At 44.0% G+C, this 19,218-nt stretch overlaps 1 protein-coding gene across 1 annotated transcript; it reads left to right on the plus strand.

The window, feature by feature from the left end:
- The first annotated feature begins 350 nt into the window (after nt 1-350).
- Nucleotides 351-16,759, plus strand: LOC122986941 (potassium/sodium hyperpolarization-activated cyclic nucleotide-gated channel 2). The gene is made up of 9 exons (XM_044358482.1): nt 351-3,480; nt 8,432-8,638; nt 8,984-9,197; nt 9,472-9,633; nt 10,607-10,825; nt 11,501-11,647; nt 11,762-12,002; nt 12,215-12,379; nt 12,737-16,759. Exons 1-9 carry the CDS (start codon nt 2,789-2,791, stop codon nt 15,253-15,255), a joined length of 4,566 nt encoding a protein of 1,521 aa, XP_044214417.1. The 5' UTR covers nt 351-2,788; the 3' UTR covers nt 15,256-16,759.
- Nucleotides 16,760-19,218: the final 2,459 nt, after the last annotated feature.

The raw sequence follows: 19,218 nt of genomic DNA on the forward strand, positions 1-19,218 counted from the left end.
TGCCGTCTGTTCTTTTCTTCTCTCTTAGGCTATTTGTGTGAGTTACAGTGAATTGAAAATGAGCATTGTCTCTTCCTGCCATCATTGAAGCATATCATTATTGGTAGCCTTTATAAAATTTGGAGATAAGGCTTTCATTCTTCTTCATAGTCCTAAGCTTATCTCTGTGACTGTTCTTTGGCTATTATGAGCTGTGCCGGGAAATGTGGAGATGACGAGTATTTGGACTACACCCTTTTGTCCACTGAGATGACCCAGATGCCCACATCTGCATACTGTCCTTATGTAAACTAATTATCTCTGTTCCTCATGTCTTGACTATGTGACGTCCTCGTCTTTTCTTCTGCAGGTTCCCTCCTTTAGAGTATCCTTTCCAGCTCTATAATGTGCCTTGAATCCTCCTCCTACAGTTTATCAAATTATTTTTCTGCCTCTAATAACCATAGAGCATGTTAGCTACTGTAAGTATATTTGTGGCTGGCTTAATGACAATTTATCCTTCAAACACATTTAAAGCACTTGGAGAGTTGAATGTACTTCTAAATGCGGCCTCCTTTTTAAAAAGTCCTGCAGAAAGAGCAGCAGCTCTCAGTGGAGTCGTAATATTGTGCAGCACTCAAATAGCCTACTACTATTTGTTACAAATAAAGATCCTGCTGTACAAAGATATCAATGGTAAAAGCTCATTATTCATTCATTAAAGTATAAGCAGCAATTTAACTACGTAGCTTGTAGAAGCTGATGCTATTTTTAACTGTTGGTTGGTTATTAATCTATGAAATGGCATCATATTTTGTAAACTGAGTCTTAATCTGAATCTGCAATGTAGCGGTATAGCTGTTAAATAATAGCTTTTGACATGTAACTGAGTAGATTTTTGTAACATAATATTAACTAAAAGTACCTCAAAATTCTAGGTTACCTGTGTAGTACTTGAGTAAATCTATTTAGTAACTTTTCACCACTGGATGTCATTTTTAAAACACCTTGATGCCATTCACCACTCAGCTCTTAGTTCATAACTGATGACAAAATACTAATGGTGCATTTTAGAGGAAACGTGCCTCTTACTACCATCATATATCAGCTCTCTTAATTATTCCCGAGGTATAAAACACTTGAGCTTTACTTCAGGTTCGTTCCTCACTAACTTCTCACCATTGTATTAAAAGGGTTTGGAAATTTAAATAAAGGTTCATCATCGCTCTCTCCATCACGCACTCCCTCGCTGAGAGAGGATGACGCGCAACCTGTACCTGCGAGGGATGCGTGCGTCTTGCGCCGGCCGGGCATGCGGCCTTGGGGGACTGATGATGGGGATGCGGATGCCATGGCAACAGGCCGATTAGATCCAGACCTTTAAATGCACATTTATTTATTTAATATTTCAATTGCATGCGCTGCGCGCCTCTGTGGATGTGCCTGCTCGACCTCTGAGTGTTGAGTCAGAGTGAGAAGTGGATTTCAGCTTTAGGCGAGTCTGCGTCGGCTCTGAGCAGTCTGCGGAGGAGCAGCCGCCTTAAACGCTCAACAAGTTGTTTCATTTTTTAAGGCGGCGTGTGCACGTTTTGTCTCGGAGCAGCTTACTCCGTTTCAATGAGCCTAATGTATGTGCCCACGGTGCCGTAAGAGGGAGAAGGACAGCGCCGTATCTCTGTAGTCTGTGGACACAGTGTCATTGAAAGTCGGCAGAAGTGGGAATACATGGCTGCTGATGAGAGAGCACACGATTTTGGGCGTCAGACTCTGAACACCTGACCAAGTTAATTCCGGCATCAGTTTTACAAAACATCCCTATTGTAGAGCCGGTAGTATCAGCTCTGGCTGCGTGAGCGCTTCGGTCACGGGCAGGCAACATTTCGGCGCGCCTTCCATCATGATGAGTATGTTTTTTCCGCTCGGATACTGAAAATGACAACATGCCGCGGATTCCGTGAAATCATGGGCTAGATTTGGGTAGGACTTGTTTCCACCGTCTTGTGTGTCCCTGTCGGTCTGTTTTTTTCTGTGTGCGTGTTTCTGGTTGCTGGCATTGTGCGTGTCACAATGAATCAGTGCGCCTCGAAGTGTGAGCGCCCGTGTGCGCCTATTATATGCGTCCCTTATGTCCATTAACAACCCATCCCTCCCTCCTGACAGCGGATCAAGTGTCCTTGTCATTCATCCGCTGATGATTAGCTTACCTCTCAAATCATTCCTTACATAATGATATATGTTGAAAATAGCAAAACTGGGTGATCAGCCTGGACATAGGCACACAGACAGGGCACCAACGGCCAATGAGCGGCGAGATCCGTCATCTACAAAAGACCGGGAATCCGGTGCCAATATGACCGGCGTCGGAGCGTTGAGGGCGGCTGTGGAGAGGAGAGGGAGGGCCTCGGGCGGAGAGCGACGTTTCAAGGACGAGGAAGGAGGAATTGTACAGAAACATCTGTAAGGACAAACGAGACACGTTAAGAAAAGAGAAAAAGTGAAGCTGCTGGCGTCACACTGGCAGGCTGAAGGATTTCATGTCTGAATGGGGCTTTTTTCCAAGGGCACTGAGGTAAGGATGGCCACATCGGCGGAGAGAGGGCGGAGGTGTGAGCTGTTGGCTCCAAGAGAATGACTAGACACAGAGAGACCACTTTTCTTTAGCTTCTTGAATTTAACATTCAAATTGACATTGACTTTCTCACCTATGTAATCTGGACAGGTCGACTACACTATACAGTAGTTTTCAGGTAGTTATAGGTTATATTCACCCTCCCCTGACCCTCCTCCTCCTCCTCCTCCCTGAGGTGGGATGGATGGGGTGGCTGGAGGTGTGGGTACCCCCGGTAGTACCGGGGGCTCTGGGGGTGACAGCCTCCCCAGGCGTAATGGGGGGGACTCGAAGCGGCGCAGTAAGGGCAGCCTGCCCTCCCCGGGCTACAGGCTGTCCCAGGCCTCACTGGAAGGAGAAAGGGGCTCCTTCGGGGCAGACAGCACTTCTTCAGGTGGTCGCGGCCGTCGCCTCTCCATCATGAGCTCCTCCACTAGGGATGGCCTTCCCTTTCGCTCAGCAGGCACGCCAACTACCCCGGTGCCCCTGCCGCCTCCGCCCTCCTCCTCCTCCTCAGCCCATCCACCGCCGCGCTCAGTGGGCTTCGCCGCGTCCCGCGCCGCCCTGGCCTCCACCTCCTCCACCGGGACTGGAGTGATGGTGGTGGCCACTGGCCCAGAGACCACCACCACTACGGCCTGCAACACAACTGCAGGGACCCCCGAGCTGGTGGGCCAGTCTGGACTGGGTGGGTTTGGCATTGGGCTGGACGGGGAGGACTACAGCACCTCCAACCAGAGCACCTTCATCCAGAGACAGTTTGGAGCCATGCTTCAGCCAGGGGTCAACAAGTTCAGCCTGCGCATGTTCGGATCCCACAAAGCTGTTGCACTGGAGCAGGAAAGACTGAAATCAGCAGGGGCGTGGATCATACACCCTTACAGTGACTTCAGGTACACACACACACACACACACACACACACACACACACACACACATGCACACACACACACACACACACACACACACACACACACACACACACACACACACAGCGTGCAGCATAATGTACTTTTGGTGGAAATATGGCTCAGAGTAAGTTGACATTGTGCTTCCTTAATGAGACATTTAAGTGGAGGGAGGAGCAGGAAACAGAAACAGATCATACATTTAGCAGCCTCTTCACTTGTTAACTAGGGAAATGTTGAGGACAACTGGGAGGGGAAAAGGACATGCAGGAGGCTAAATATATTGTACTGGGGACCCAAGTGTTGTGTATAGAAAGGCAATAGGAGACTAAATCTCCAGAGGAAACAGAAGCAGAGGATGTATGAAAGGTTAAAAGGCAGAATGAGAAAGCGGAGTGGATGAAGAGTCCTGGGAGCAGAGGGAGAGGTGTTTATGTAAAGGGCAGTGTGTAGGTAACCAGTCCTCCAGTTCAGACACCACACAGTAATGGCAGGTCCCCAGTTGTAAGATAGTAAGAGAAAAATTACTCCTTATAGATCCTAATCATAGCCTGATTGTTCCAGAAGAAAATAGCATCAAAGTTCGAGGGCGACAGACATGAGCAGATGCAAATTAGGAGGACAAATTTAGCCAAGAGGTGTTTGGCTGATCAGGGAGCCAGAGATGCCTTCCATGTCAATTAGGCAAAATGTTAAGCATATTTGCATGTGAACAGTGGATGAACCCAGCACAGCACTCCCTGCTGGTGACTTCATGTGAGGATTTAGATTTTTCTGCTACCTGAGATGAACACTGAACATTTAGCATGGGAATCAATAAGGCCTGAGGTGAAAATGACTATCAATGGTATTAGTCTTTGGTTTCCTTGAGTGAAGGAGTGAAGACGAACCTGGTGGTGAATTCTCATAAAAAAATGTTTCTCTAGTTTCCATTTTCTTGAATGGAGGCGAGTGTGTGAGGGCAGTTTTCTGAATGTCTGCCAGCATCTCTCAAACACACAATTGCACAATTGCATACACCCACATGCACACTTTTATATGTATTTACTAACATGCTAGGCGTACCCAGACATGGTACTGTGTGATTCTTTAAGAGACTTTGCATAAATTTACTCATAAAAATGTACAGGTGGACAGCAGAGGGAGACAGCATCTCCAGGCTGACTGCAGCAACAATTGATGACTTGATCCCCAAGACTCCTGGCCCACTTTTGTCTCAACAGCCACACACACACACACACACATACACACACACTGAGTCTTTTTGTATTGTCTGTCAATTTGATGATAACTCACAAGTGCCTCTTATGAGTCTGCTCACAGGTGACATGGTGAATGAGGTCAGTGAGGAATGGAGGGAAGGGTGGATGAATGAATCTCAGTCCCTCCTGCGCTTATTGATATTCATTGCAAGTTATCCAAAGATTTTAGAAGCCCCATCTATCCCATTGGAGAGTTACAATTGAATTTTGATCAATTATGGATGAACACTCTGAATTATGCACGTTGAGTATGCATTATGCATAATTCAGTCATCTAACTTTTCATTTAAGTACCTGTAGTCTGGAGCGATGTCTGTAGAGGAACTTTGTGCGGCCGGAGCAAGAGAAGAAAAGGCAGATTACTTCTAAAACCCTTTTATGTGTTTTTGTCCCGGTATTGACCTTCAACACAAGAGCGTGTGTCTGTGTGTGTGTGTGTGTGGGTCTGTTATCATTGAGTCTGCTGATAAGCTCACACGCCCTTCACCTCATTAAGAAAAGATGTGCCGCTGCTGCACCTATAAGAATACATAACGAGAAGAAGAAGAGGTGAAGAGACAGTACGCACTGGCACATTGGGAGGCATACAAATATGATAAAAACACAGAAAGACAGTTTGACTGTCAACAAAGATGAGTCGTGTTGAAACAGGGTTGGTGGCATTGCACATAGAGTATAGTAACAGAGAATTATTATATAATAGCCGGTTGCTGTTGTGCTTGTTGTGTGGCAGGATGATGGGTGGAAACTTGCTCAGAACTGACATCTGGCCAACTGCGAACAGGGAACCAATCACAGGCCGCACAGGAGACACTTGGCCTCAATTACAGTAGAATTAGTGTTTGGTTTGACAACAGCTGAGCAGGTAGATGCAGGTCACTTCTCTTCCAGCACCTGTTCATGTTCAAGATGGAATACTGATGAGGTCGAGGAGAACAGCTTTGATTGCATTTGCAATTCCTATGTGTGTGTTTGTGTGCACTTGACTAAACACACGTGCGCGTGCATGTAGCCACGTATACGTCACTCCACCGTTAGGAGATCAGAAGTCACACCTTGTCAGATTTTTAGCCTCACATCATTTTTAGTTTGGATCTGACATCTTCGTGTCTGTGTGGTCGTTCTCACTTGTTTGGTGTTACTCTGGGCTCATGTCAGCTGCCACATCACACTGAGAACAGCGAAATCCAGTAAACAGAGGCTGATTAATGTGCAGTGACATGTAAAGTGTCATCTATTATGTTACGCAAGAAACTAAAACATTATTGAAGAGAGATTAACATTTAAATCGGTGCAAGTTGTCTGATTAGACAGAGGGGAACATTGCCACAATGCAATCAATATGATAATGATGCTGGTGTGTGTGTGTATTTGTGTTTAGAGATACAGAGAAAGCTATCATACACAACCATAATATTAACAAAGGATAAATGGGAGTCATTGCCTGGAGGATATAGTGCATTAAATATCCAAAAGAAACGTTGTCAGGTCACGCCTTTCATCAGAACATAACGTACCACCAAAAAGTAAGATTTTGGGTTTTCTTATATATAAAATATCACTGGTAGACATAAACATACAGTGTTTTATGAAGTGATTTATAGAATTGTTCCCTATAATCAAAGTTAACGAAGTGCATCCTCAAGGTCAGGAATAAATCCTCATCTCCGTCACAACAGCTACAGAATCGCCGCGTCTGTGTTGCTGTAAGTAATCCCTGTATTTATTGCCAGTGATTATAAAGTGATACGTCTGTCAGTATAAGTGACAAAGTCAGGGAGAAGTGTGTATGTGTGTGTGTGTGTGTGTGTGTGTGTGTGTGTGTGTGTGTGTGTGTGGTGTGGGGCAAAGTGATGACTCATACTTAATCTTCATCAGTCTAGTAGCAGCGTCACATCATGAGGTTGTGTTACTAAATTAGAGCTCAATAGCAATCGACTACAGAGCTTGAGTTTACTTTCTGACAGAAAGAGAGACAGTGGAGGGAGAGAGAGGATGCAAGAGGAAGCAAGTTATCGCTATGGGTTAAGGTGATTGATAAAGAAATCAGGAGGAAAGAGACAGAGATATGACAGAAGTCTTCTCCAAATGATTGGATCGTCCCTTCTGTCATACTTTAATCACTTTCACCATACCAACGACATGACTGTTTCCCTGAATTTTCATGAGAGGGCTAAGTAATCCAGTAATACCCTCCAGCATGAAATACAGATTGATGAGGCTCCCCAAGGTGACTGATCATTTGTCTCCCTCTGTCCCTGCATGTCCGTCTGTCTCTCTTTTTCAATTAAATTCTGTTCACTTCTGGCCGGCTTGTATGAAAGATAACAGGTATACTTTATGTCGCCAAGGTGTTTGCAAAGGATGAAACTGTCTTGAGGGAAACATTCATATGCATCACTCTCGGATGACTTGGAAAAAAGCAAGGGAGGAATTTGCACTTCTTACTGTCTCGGATGATCCCCAAGTTTTTACACTCACTCTCTGACTCAGGGGAATGTAAAAATGGGGAAATTATATGCAGGAAAAATTTAAACCAAGAATATATATGAAGGAAGAACTGAAAGACAGGATGGTACAGGCAGAAGTAGAGAAAGACTAGAGGAGGCAGTCTCTATATTCACATATTGTTCTCTCAAAATCAAGTAAACAAGCTCTATTTTTGTAGGTTGCCAAAGCTAAAGTAAGTATTGAATACAACAGCAGGTGTTTTTCACATTTTGACATTTTGCAGAAAAAGCACAGGTGCTACTAATAACATTAACGATGGCTCAGTTCTGGCTGTGACACTAGTTGTGTCCCAAGTGCCTACTACATACTATTTCTATGCAGTGTATACTAGTCAGCATAGTCTACTGTTTAAGCAGTTAGAATACCAAAAAATCAACATATGTAACCATCTTATACTAACAGGAGGTGATGCATCAATTTGCAACTGCAACTTTGGAGTGTTACTGCCAATTAAACTTCACAAATAAACATACGGCTACAGCATGTCATTTTGTTCAGCTTCTCCATTTCCTTTGTGCATTGCATTGTGGGAGAATAGTATGCATCAACAGCACACCGCAGCACACTCAAAAATCTGAGATATTTTGTGTGCATACTGTCTGGTTTGAATATATTTCATTTTGGCACTTTTTTCAGTGTGAACACACTACAAACTAAAAACTTGCTTAAACTGACCTTTTCACTGCATAAATTTTGACTTGACATAGCAGGAAAAGCACAGGCGATGCTTATGACATTAACGATGGCTTTGTACCATTAAGTGTCTCAGTAAGTCATTCCAGTAAACCAGTAATTCCAGTTATTGACATTTGACATGCATGAAGAACACAGATGTAATTAATAAATGGAATAACTGGTACCAAGCCATTGTTAACTTTATTAGTATCACCTGTGTTCTTCCTGTAGTGACATGTCAAAATGTCTGCCGTGAAAAAGTAGTTCTAGTAGTAACTTTATTATTCACACCTGTAGTTTTCCGTCTATGTCAAATACATGTACGTCTTATGTCGAAAAGGCCTATGAGCAAATATGTACATTTAAGAACATAAGAATTATAGGAAAATTAAAGTAAACAGTCTTAGACTTTCAGTACGGCGCTACAGACATATTCACACTAACAGAGATACAGTCGAACACAGTTGAATAAGTTTTTCTCTGTCTAGATTCTACTGGGACCTGTTGATGTTAATGTTGATGATGGGGAACTTAATCATCCTGCCAGTCGGCATCACGTTCTTTAGAGACGAGAACACTCCCTCGTGGATCATTTTCAACGTGGTCTCGGACACTCTCTTCATGGTCGACTTGGTTCTCAACTTCCGGACCGGCATCATCAAGGAAGACAACACTGAGATATTGCTAGACCCCAGGTCAGTAGAAACAACTGTATTACTCGTATGTCTGAAAGGTGCTGGGATTGTTTATGTGTGTGTGTGTGTCTGTGTGCAGTCTAGAATATCAATACAGCAGCTCTGTTGCCATAAATTTAAATGTGCTCTTCTGGCCATCTGCTGGGTTTGTACCCAACCAAATCCATGTGTGAGATATGAAAAGGTGATGTGCAGCCAGTGGCAGAGCTTAGTTCACGTTCCAACACCGTTCCTGCTGAATATTGATGAGAAGTGTTTTATGCCAGGCAAATGTTGGAAACACATCCACAAAGCTAGTTTGCCAAATGAGGACTGTCACTGGTCCTTTATCCTCCTCTCACTCAGGGCGATCCGCCAGAACTACCTGAAGAGCTGGTTCCTCGTGGACTTTGTGTCGTCCATCCCGGTGGACTACATCTTCCTGATGGTAGACAGTCTGGACTCTGAGGTCTACAGGACAGCCAGAGCGCTGCGCATCGTCCGCTTTACTAAAATCCTGAGCCTGCTGCGCCTGCTCCGCCTCTCCAGACTCATCCGTTACATCCACCAGTGGGAGGAGGTGAGAAACAGAGACCAGGAAAACAGAGAGCAGAGTCAAAGAGAAAGAGATGTTTGTGTAAAAGAGGTAGCTCAGAACCCATTTAATATTTAAGGTGTGACTCATCACAAGCTCTTTTCTTATGAAATAGCATTTTTAGGGTAGAATAACTACCATATTTTGAATTTTTTACTTTCCAAAATGGATTTTGAACAACTTTGAAATGAAACCCTGTACAGTTTACTCCTCTTCCTTCCATGTGTCTCCCCTCCTCTTCCCCTCTGCTCCTCCTCAGATCTTCCACATGACCTATGACCTTGCCAGTGCCATGGTGAGGATTGTGAATCTGATTGGTATGATGCTGCTGCTTTGCCACTGGGACGGCTGTCTCCAGTTCCTCGTCCCCATGCTGCAGGACTTCCCTCCTGACTGTTGGGTTTCTAAAAACCTGATGGTGGTGAGTCTCTAACCAGCAGCCTGCATATATGCATGTGTGTTCATGTGTTTGACTGTATTATTCTTAATATGTTTCTGTGAATGAGTTTATTGTATGATAAACAAAAAAAGACACAATGTTTAGTTTGGATTAAATGAAAACACACAAAGTGATATCTCAGCATGTTTGAACAGTGTGCACAATATTTATTTCAGATTCTGAAAGGCCTGGTTTGCGGTTATCTGTGTGTGTGCAGAATGAGGATGTTTATCAGATTTGACATTGTTTGGTCCTTATCTGCTTTAATTGGCTCATGCAGCAACATGTCCAGTTGGAATAAAATTGACTGTCATTATCACCAAAAAAAAAAAAAGATTCTCCAATTAAAAACCTCAACAGAGATGAGGTGGAAGTGTCAACGCATGCAAACAGTCGAAGGCCTAGGGATCTGCTGGAGATTTTGTCACGTGTGTGCAGTCACACGGACATACACGCCGATGGCTGCACACAGATACACGGCTGTATGAATAGCTGACTCATGTCTCAGTGGTTGCCTGGGTGACTGTTGCTAAGCAGGCTGATGCTGGGATTTTCCCTTGAGAAAGTCCCCTCATCCATTGGACCATTAACATCTTAGTAATTGGTCTCACACACAACCTAAAACAGAAGGCGCACACAAATAGAGGCTGTTCCTATCTTATTTATTAATAATGTATGGTGGCTTCCCTTTTAATGTCTGTGTGGTTATATTGTACATATTTATTATGAAATAATCACAGAAATAATCTGTTTTGAAGCAGCAGAGTCGGTTTTGGCAATTAAATTGATCTGCTCATGTCAGCTGAAGTGGTGTGGCAAACAATCTCTGAGAGGAAAAAGCTCCTATATGTAAGAACAATTCAATATTGGAGCACCTCGTTAATTAACACTTGAAACTTCTTTTACTTCCCTGTCACCCTCTTTCTCCTCTTCTGTCTGTCTCTCCCACTCACAGAATGACACATGGGGCGTGCAGTACTCCTATGCTCTCTTCAAAGCCATGAGCCACATGTTGTGTATTGGGTACGGTGCCCAGGCTCCAGAAGGCATGACTGATGTGTGGCTCACCATGCTCAGTATGATCGTAGGCGCCACCTGCTACGCCATGTTCATCGGCCATGCCACCGCTCTCATCCAGTCACTGGACTCCTCGCGACGGCAGTACCAGGAAAAAGTGAAACATGACTCTCCTTCTGTCCATCGATTTCTCCCTCTGTACTCTTTATGGCTTAGTCTTTAGTCATTCAACTTGACTCATTCAATCGATTTCTGACGAAGGCTGCTGCTAATGATTATTTTCATTATTCATTTAATCTGTGGATTATTTCTTCAATTAACTGATCAGTTGTTTAGTCTATAAAATGTCATAAATAGTAAAAAATGTTCTTCACAGTTTCCCAGAGCTTAAGGTGACATCTTTAAATTGCTTGTTTTGTCCAGCCAACAGTCCAAAATGCAAAGATGAAGAGCTGAAATAGTTAGTTGATTAATCAATTTGTCAATCATCAGAAAATGAATGGTCAACTATTTTTATAATCAAAAAATTGCTGAAGTCTGTCTTCATAGAAAATGCCAAACATTCCCCCATTCCAGTTTCTCATTTGTGATGATTGGATGTTTTTCTGTCTCTTATGTGATCATAAATTGAATACCTTTGGGTTTTTGTTTGATTATATTATAATTATCACAATAGTTGTGAATACATTTTCTTGTCAGTCAATTAATCAACTAAATGTTTCAGCACACTTTTAGATCAAAGCCAAAGCATTTATGTTCTTTTCCTTTTAAAGTGTGTTGTGTTTCTTTGCAGATCCGTCACCTGTGCATGTGTGTTTGTGTGTTATTGCAGTACAAGCAGGTGGAGCAGTACATGTCGTTCCACAAGCTTCCTGCAGACGTCCGGCAAAAGATCCATGAGTACTATGAACACCGCTTCCAGGGGAAAATGTTTGATGAGGAGAACATACTGGGAGAACTCAGCGAACCCCTTAAAGAGGTAATAAATTCACAAACACCAACACATTTACACATGCAAACCACATATGATGTGTTCTTTCCCTGCAGCAAATCTCTTCTCTTCTCTCTTTATGGCTTCTTGTTCTGCGTCTAGGAGATAGTCAGCTTTAACTGCCGTAGCCTGGTGGCTAACATGCCACTGTTCGCCAACGCTGACCCCAACTTTGTGACCGCCGTGCTGACCAAGCTTCGCTTTGAAGTGTTTCAGCCTTCAGACTTTATCATCCGTGAGGGCACAGTCGGACGGAAGATGTACTTCATCCAACATGGACGAGTCAGTGTGCTGACCCGTGGCAACAAGGAAACCAAGCTGAGTGATGGGTCTTACTTTGGAGGTGAGAATATCTAGAGTGGTTTATGAAGTTGAAGTTGTCTAGAAATGATTTGGGAAGAGGGTACTTAGCTGAGAGGTTTAAGATGAAGGCTGATGGCAATTCGTGTGTGTGTACAAGGATATACTGTAGGGTTAATTTATCTCACTGCCTTTCTTACTGTTCTTTACCAATTCTCTTTTTTCTCTTTTCATTGTCTCTCCTACTACACTCAGAGATCTGTTTATTGACTCGTGGACGGAGGACAGCCAGTGTCCGTGCGGATACATATTGTCGTCTGTACTCTCTCAGTGTGGACAGCTTTAATGAGGTGTTGGAGGAACACCCGATGATGCGGCGTGCCTTCGAAACTGTCGCTGTTGACCGATTGGACCGTATTGGTAATGTGTAGATTTCTGATTTGCAAAGGCATATCTCTCACTGTCTTATTTGGGCAGTGGCTTGATTGTCCATTAATTCTACAATCACCTTGCCAAATATTTGCAATTCTCCAACCAAATCTGCTAATTTTCTAAGGCACTTTGTCAGGCATGTCCTCAGCTGAAAGGAAAGAGCTCATCTTTGAAAACAGGGAAATAAAAGCTGAAATAAAAGATGCGCAATTTTCTCAGCAAAGAAAAAGCTTGAGGGTAAAGCCCCATCTGTCTGCTGTGTATTCAGCAGACATCATTGGCTTCTACAAAGTAATCCTTGAGGATTTTTTTTGTCATAGTTTCCCTTCTCTTTCCCCTCTACAGGCAGGAAGAACTCTGTGCTCCTGCGGAAGTCATCCCAGGGCGGTTCACTGGGTGGCAGTATGGGTCGTGGTGGAGGTCGGGGTGGAGGAGGACCAGGGGCAGGGGGTAGCCTTGCAGCAGGTAGTCTGGGCTCCTGTGACAGCATGCTGGTGCAGCAGATTGTCAAACACGACAGCATGCCAGCCATGCAGGATGCCATTGCAGCCGCTGCAGCGGGAAGAAGCGGAGTCATGGGAGGAAGCGGCACAGTGTCTCCTAGGCCGCGCCCTGTCATCTGGGCACCGCTGGTTCATGCCCCCCTGCAGACTGCAGCTGCCACCAGTAATGTAGCCATCGCCCTCATGCACCAGCAACAGCAACAACAGCAGCAGCTCCAGCAATTGCAGCAGCATGCACTCGGAGGCGCTTTCTTCCTGCCCTCCCCTCTTGTCTCTCCTTCACCCTCCTCCTCTTTCCCTCTATCGCCTCCTCGTGCTCCTGTGTTACAGCCCCTTCGCCCCTCTGTGAGCTCCCTCATCGGGATGATGGCAATGGGAGGGATGGGTGGCTTGTCCCCAAGAGGAGGATTTCCTGCCTCCCCCTCAGCCATGGGCCCACCTGGTGGGGTGACATCACCACCAATTGCCAAAACTCCACCCACTGCAGCCTCATCTATCCCAACTCCTGCCCAACAAGGGAGAACTGTTCATTACAGCCTCCGCCTCCAGGCTGATCATCCTGCAGTGATTGGTGGATCTCTTGGAACCCCGACAAGTGGTGGGTCACCAACTCCACCCCTCCACAAGGTACCTACCACCAACCCACCTGCTGTTACTGCTGCCTTGTCAGATGGCAACACTTCTGCAACAAGCCAGCAGGGAGCAAAAGAAGCTCTATTACGTCATGGAGGAAACAGCTCTCAGGGTCTGCCAGCGTTAGGCAGACTCACCCAGGAGGCCAGGCTGCTGTCCGCCTCGCAGCCCACTCTGCCTCACCGCTCCTGGATGGGAGTGCAGCCTCATCCGCCCCTCCACCGGAAGGCCTCCGGTGGTAATCTGCTGGCGGCTCCCTTCCTGGCAGGGCAGTTAGCCAGAGGAAGCAGTGCTGGTATGCTGACCTCTAACGCTCCGGTGCAGCTGCTAACAAATATACCATTTAATACACAAACACAAGCACAAGCCGCAGCTCCTATTCAGCCCACTATAGCACAGGCAGTCTCTGCAAATACAGCTACGTGCACACAATCTACCCCCCACACTGCCTCTATAGCTACACCGACAGTTGCACACATGCCTTCTGCAGTTTCTTCCTCCTCTCTGAAGCAGACCCCACTCTCCTCTGCCACCCCTTCACCTACACCCACTCCCTCGTCTCCTACCCCCATACTCTCCCAGACACCTCGCCCCAAACCAGTTCCAATGACCCCCTCTCGCTCTTCCTCACCTCCTCCCTGCTCCACCCCTCCTTCAGCAGGAACAACCTCGCTGTCGCTCTCTTCGACTCCTCGCCCCAAACCAATCGCTGCACCCTCTCCCCGCTCTTCCTCTCCCTCTCCTTCCTCCACACCCCCTCCATCCTCTGTTTCCACCCCTGTTCCGCTACCTCAAACATTCACGCCCAGGTCATCTCTTACCTCCTCCTCTCCCCCTTCTTCCTTGGTCACCTCTTCAACGCCACATCCTCAGAGCCCCAGAGCCAAGGCGTCCATCACACCTCCTTCTGCTTCTCCGTTGTCTGGCCCCAGTCCTGCCCAAACCCCAATTCCCTCTCCAACTGTGGCTCAGGCCACACGCACCCGCACTTCGACCCCCTCCCAAACTCCTACGCAAACCCTCTCACCTGTTATCTCCCAAACCCCAACTCCTATCCACACCCTCACTCCTACACTTTCCCCCCCTCCCATCCCTACTACATCTGTCCCCTCACTGAGTAAATCCCAGACTCCAAGCCCTTTGCAGCCCCCTGTCTTTAGCTCAGGGTCTAGGGTCCCCACTTCGAGCCAGATCCCAAAACAGGTCTCGCCTCTAACCCCAACCCAAACTTCAACTCCTTCCCCAGCACCTGCTAGCACTAGCTGTCCCACCAAAGTAACTTTCTCAGTTCATCCTGTAAAGCAAACCCCTCCCGTCCTCACTCCAAGCCCCTCTTCAGGCTCGGGTCATTCCACCAAACCAACTCCAGCGACAACTTTGGCCTCAACAACGCTATGTCCAACTCCCAGCTCCACTAGCTCCTCCTCTCATACCTCCACCACCACCACCACCACCACCACCTCTCCTAGTGTCTCTCCTGCATCTGCTCACCCCCCAAAACAAATGCCAACCACCACAGTTGCCCCTACCCACTCCTCAAAACTCAACGCACCCTCTACCCCTGCCAAGACCTCTCCGGCATCCACCGCTACACCCACCCAGTCAGCACAGGCAGCTGCTGCCTCTGCTAACACCACCTCCCCTAAAGGGGGGAAAAAGGACCCCCAGCTGCCATTAGCCAGAAAAGACTCAGAGGGACTAAGACATAAACTGCCTGCCAACATGTAAAAAAGAAGAAAATGTCGTAGGATGTTGGACTTATGTTGTGGCCGGTGCTGATTAGCTGAGCCATGGATAAACAGAGTTGTGTCAGAGTTGGCACCAGACATCCAATCTCATGTGGACAAGTACATGTTATTTGCATTCACTCTAGGATGTGATTGTCTTAGAACATCAGGTGTTCATGTGACTCTCAACCATGTCATCGATCGAGGAGAAAGACTCTCTGGGTCAGTCGACTGGCTGGTGCAAGCTGAAAAAAAAACAAACATCCAAGTGTATACATACATATCTGTGTTAGTGATTGTTGGAGCAAGCAGGGGAGCTGAAGTGGAAATATGATGCAGAATACAGTAAATGAGATGGAAGCAATAGCTAAGAGTGAGAAAAAAATGTGTTAAAAGTCTCCATTTTCTTGACAATGAGAACAGCAATACATGTGAAACATTTCTCATCATGTAACGGGAAATGACCTTGAAGATAATAATAATAAATGTGAGAAAATAATAATCTTTCTGCTGTTGGGACGAAGGTCTATTTTGGTGTCAGTTTCAAATGCAGGCAATAGAGCAGAGACACTCTCTGGTTTCCAGCTCCAACACCCTCTTGTCTCCCATTCTTCACCAAAGTGTAATATTTTCTCATCAGAATAATAATAATAATAATTATAAGGATATAGAGTTTAAAAATCACTGTAAAGTCGATACTCATATGAATTTGAATAATTAGCAGCAGTCCACTGGTAGTTTTGTTGTCCCAGGTGTGTGGTGTTTAGTTTTTGAACAAAGACAAACTTTTAAACTTACATGTTCACTCTGACAACTTCTGTAAATCGTGTTTTTTTTGTGTGTGTGTGTGTGCGTGTGTGTGACACACAATACTGCTCTGCTGTGCACTGTGGCTCATTTGGTTTTGTTCCAACCGGCTTCGTGTAAATACGTGCCTCTCTGTGGGTCTGTTGTATGCTTCCTCACTCCTCTGCCTCTTTGTCTTTCATCTCTGTCTGTCTTGCCGCCTTTCATCTGGTTTCACAGCTCTGGTTGCTAACTGTTTCTCTGACGCTCACACACTCTGTCCCTTTCTCTCGGTTTCCCCGGTACTTTGCTCTCTGCTTCCATCAGCCTCATGTTGAATTGGCGGTGTCGTCGTTCTGTCGCCCCTCCGACACTGTTTCAGCTCCATGTCCAGTGATGTTTGATGTTTTGTGTGGGTAGCAACAAGCCTGTAACATTTCTGTCTTAACCCCTGATACCATGTTGCCTAGACTATATATTTAAGGACCAAATGTTTTATTTTTTATTTATCACAGCTTTAGCTTTTGAAAAGAAAAAAAAAGGCTAATAATGTCAAAATGATGATTTTGAGTGTGGCATTAAAAATTACGACAATGATTGTGGTTATGATTTGATGATTTGATGATGATGATGATGATGTTCTGGACAACAGTCATGATGATGAGGATGATGATGGTGGTGTATATCTGGGTGTAAGAATAAAGCGGATTTAGATATCATCTTGTTGAGTGTGTGGAGGCATGTGCTCATTTGTGTGCTTGCATATAAGTTTCTGTCCTGTGTACATGTGCATATTTAAAATGATGTGACAGTAACCACTGGAGTGGCAGGAAGTATGAAAGTAGCAGTATTGATAATGTAGCAAATATTGATTTGTAATTCCTCTCAAACTTGAATGTCGATAACCTGGACATGGACTTGACACACTTAAATTTTAATGTAGTTGCTTTTGTTTTAGTTTGAAACTGTTTCATGTCAGTTGCTGCAAATAAGTTGTTTGTTTTTCTTATAGATTTAAAAATTAAATCCAGAACTAACCATCCCCACGAAACCATTACAACCACTAAACAAGCCTTTAAAGTTAAATGAAATAACTGGTTGGTTCACACAAATTTCAAAACTTGTAAAATAAAATAATAGTGGTGAAATAAAATATAGATACATAGAATGAAATAAAAACTCTCACTTATCTCTTGCCACAGAAACCATTGTCAACAGTTTTCTTGAGAATTTTTTTGGAAGGAAATTTAGGATTTTTTTTTTTCCTAGAGAACAGCACCAATAAAAACTTCTGGCAGGTTTGCAGCTTCTGTGGATTGTCCAAAGTAACAGTGACATTGTTTTTGGAAAGACACGCTGCTGATTAATTCTTTCTAAATATATTCTCCAGTGGTGTAAACAGAACCAAAGCCAGGCTTTTAGAAATACTTAAGACATGAGTTTCTACAGGGCAGTCCCAACCGCCCTCAAAATATTTTGACAGAAAAGCAAATGAAAGTCTCTTAATAATTTTAAATATTTGACTCTGTCATATTTTATTTATACAGTTAACTATTCAGTGATACTATCTGTACATTTTATGTCATTTATTCTGCTGTGGAATATGAGGTTTACAGTTTCATACCTTAGCTAGGCCTGCAGTAATATACTGTAAATATACTGTATTTTTATAGCGTTGCTATTGTAATCTACATGAACAGTTTCTTACTGTTAATGTTACAGTAAACTTCTTTTTATTCATATAAATAAAACAACTCTCAATTGCACACATATACTGTAAATAACAATGTGTCTTCAGGTCTTAATGGTCCAGTAATGAGATCAGCTCAGTTTTACATTTAAAAACACGTAACCCTTAACATCAAGCACAAATGAAGATGAGACAAGTGACAGCTTCATGAAACTGAACATTTATTCAGAAGCTTTCAAATGTGCCAAGTATATTCAAGTATGTTTGAAAAAAGTACTTATCAAGGTTCATGCCCTTTCACAGGGGGTCAATGTAAATCTGTTAATTATAATATCCTGAGCTGCCAGCAAAACTTTGTCATGAGTCTAAAAAGCAACTGCTTTGCAAACTATTGTTTAGGATAATATAAAAGCACAAATAAACAGATTTTAGGATACACAGTGTGTAATGTCTTCACATGTCCTCTGTTATAATTGGCAGTAGGTCGACATCCAGGCTTCAAGGCTCACAGCTCACTGAGCGAGAAAGAAACAAGAATGAAAATCGAGCACAGTGAGAGAAAGAGAAATGAAACAGCTGCATGGGAGAGAAATATTTTAAACACAAAACTTCCCCTCATGAAGTGACATCAAGTTCTTCAGAAAAGTTTTGATGAGGATTCACTGTGAGCTTGTTCATCTTCTTAGGAATTACTTTCCCTAGTTGGCCTCTGTTCCTCTTTCAGTTTTAATCACAAAAATAACATAACAAATCACATGTTATGTCCACTGTTTTAGTACAACTTGGCAATAAACTTAATATCTTTGCAGCAACCTGCAGCTTAGAAACACACTTGAGTTGAGCTAAGACAACCAATATAATCACTCTGTCTTTTGAGGCTCAGCAGCCAACATATCTTAATCAACTTGGCTACATATCTGAATAGACTTCAATTGTTATGTGCTTTAGATAGAAGACTATTATTCATTATGAAATGCAAGTGTGATAAACAAGGTGTAGGTGTAAACCAGGCCAGACTAATGTTAGCATTCACTGATGTGAGGTTCAAGAGAAAACAGCCATCCGCATATAATCTTTAAACTAGACTTGCAAGCAGCAGTGAAAATACCAGTAATTCAAACTTCCAACTGAAGAACACAACCTGAAAATGCTTTCTTGTGTTTGCTAGGATTATATCAGCTTAATGTTAGCAAAAATTAAACATAGTCACTAATTGGGTAACCAGATGCACAAATGTATTCCTGAGTAAGATGTTACTGACCTTTTGGTTTGATTCCACAAAGGAGGATAAACAGTGATTATATGATGTTGATGGTTGCATGTGGCTTCTGTCCCTCCATTACTTTGGTAGTGAAAATGAAAATATTGTCAAATCTTACAGTAGCCTACTGTTAGTGTCTGTTCTTGGTTTTGGCTCCAAAAAGCATCAAAAATTTAAAGTATTTTGCCGTATTTAGAAAGAACAGCAGTGCACTGTTAGAATTTGGC

The sequence above is a fragment of the Thunnus albacares genome, chromosome 8 (assembly GCF_914725855.1).
Source record: "Thunnus albacares chromosome 8, fThuAlb1.1, whole genome shotgun sequence".
Taxonomy (NCBI): Eukaryota; Metazoa; Chordata; class Actinopteri; order Scombriformes; family Scombridae; genus Thunnus; species Thunnus albacares.

Bases quoted from the DNA above. Each gene is read 5' to 3' on its own strand.
- LOC122986941 (XM_044358482.1), top strand. From the start codon at position 2,789: ATGGATGGGGTGGCTGGAGGTGTGGGTACCCCCGGTAGTACCGGGGGC. The intron at 8,639-8,983 runs GTCAGTAGAAAC...CCTCTCACTCAG, and splicing joins GAGATATTGCTAGACCCCAG to GGCGATCCGCCAGAACTACC. The intron at 9,198-9,471 runs GTGAGAAACAGA...GCTCCTCCTCAG, and splicing joins ACATCCACCAGTGGGAGGAG to ATCTTCCACATGACCTATGA.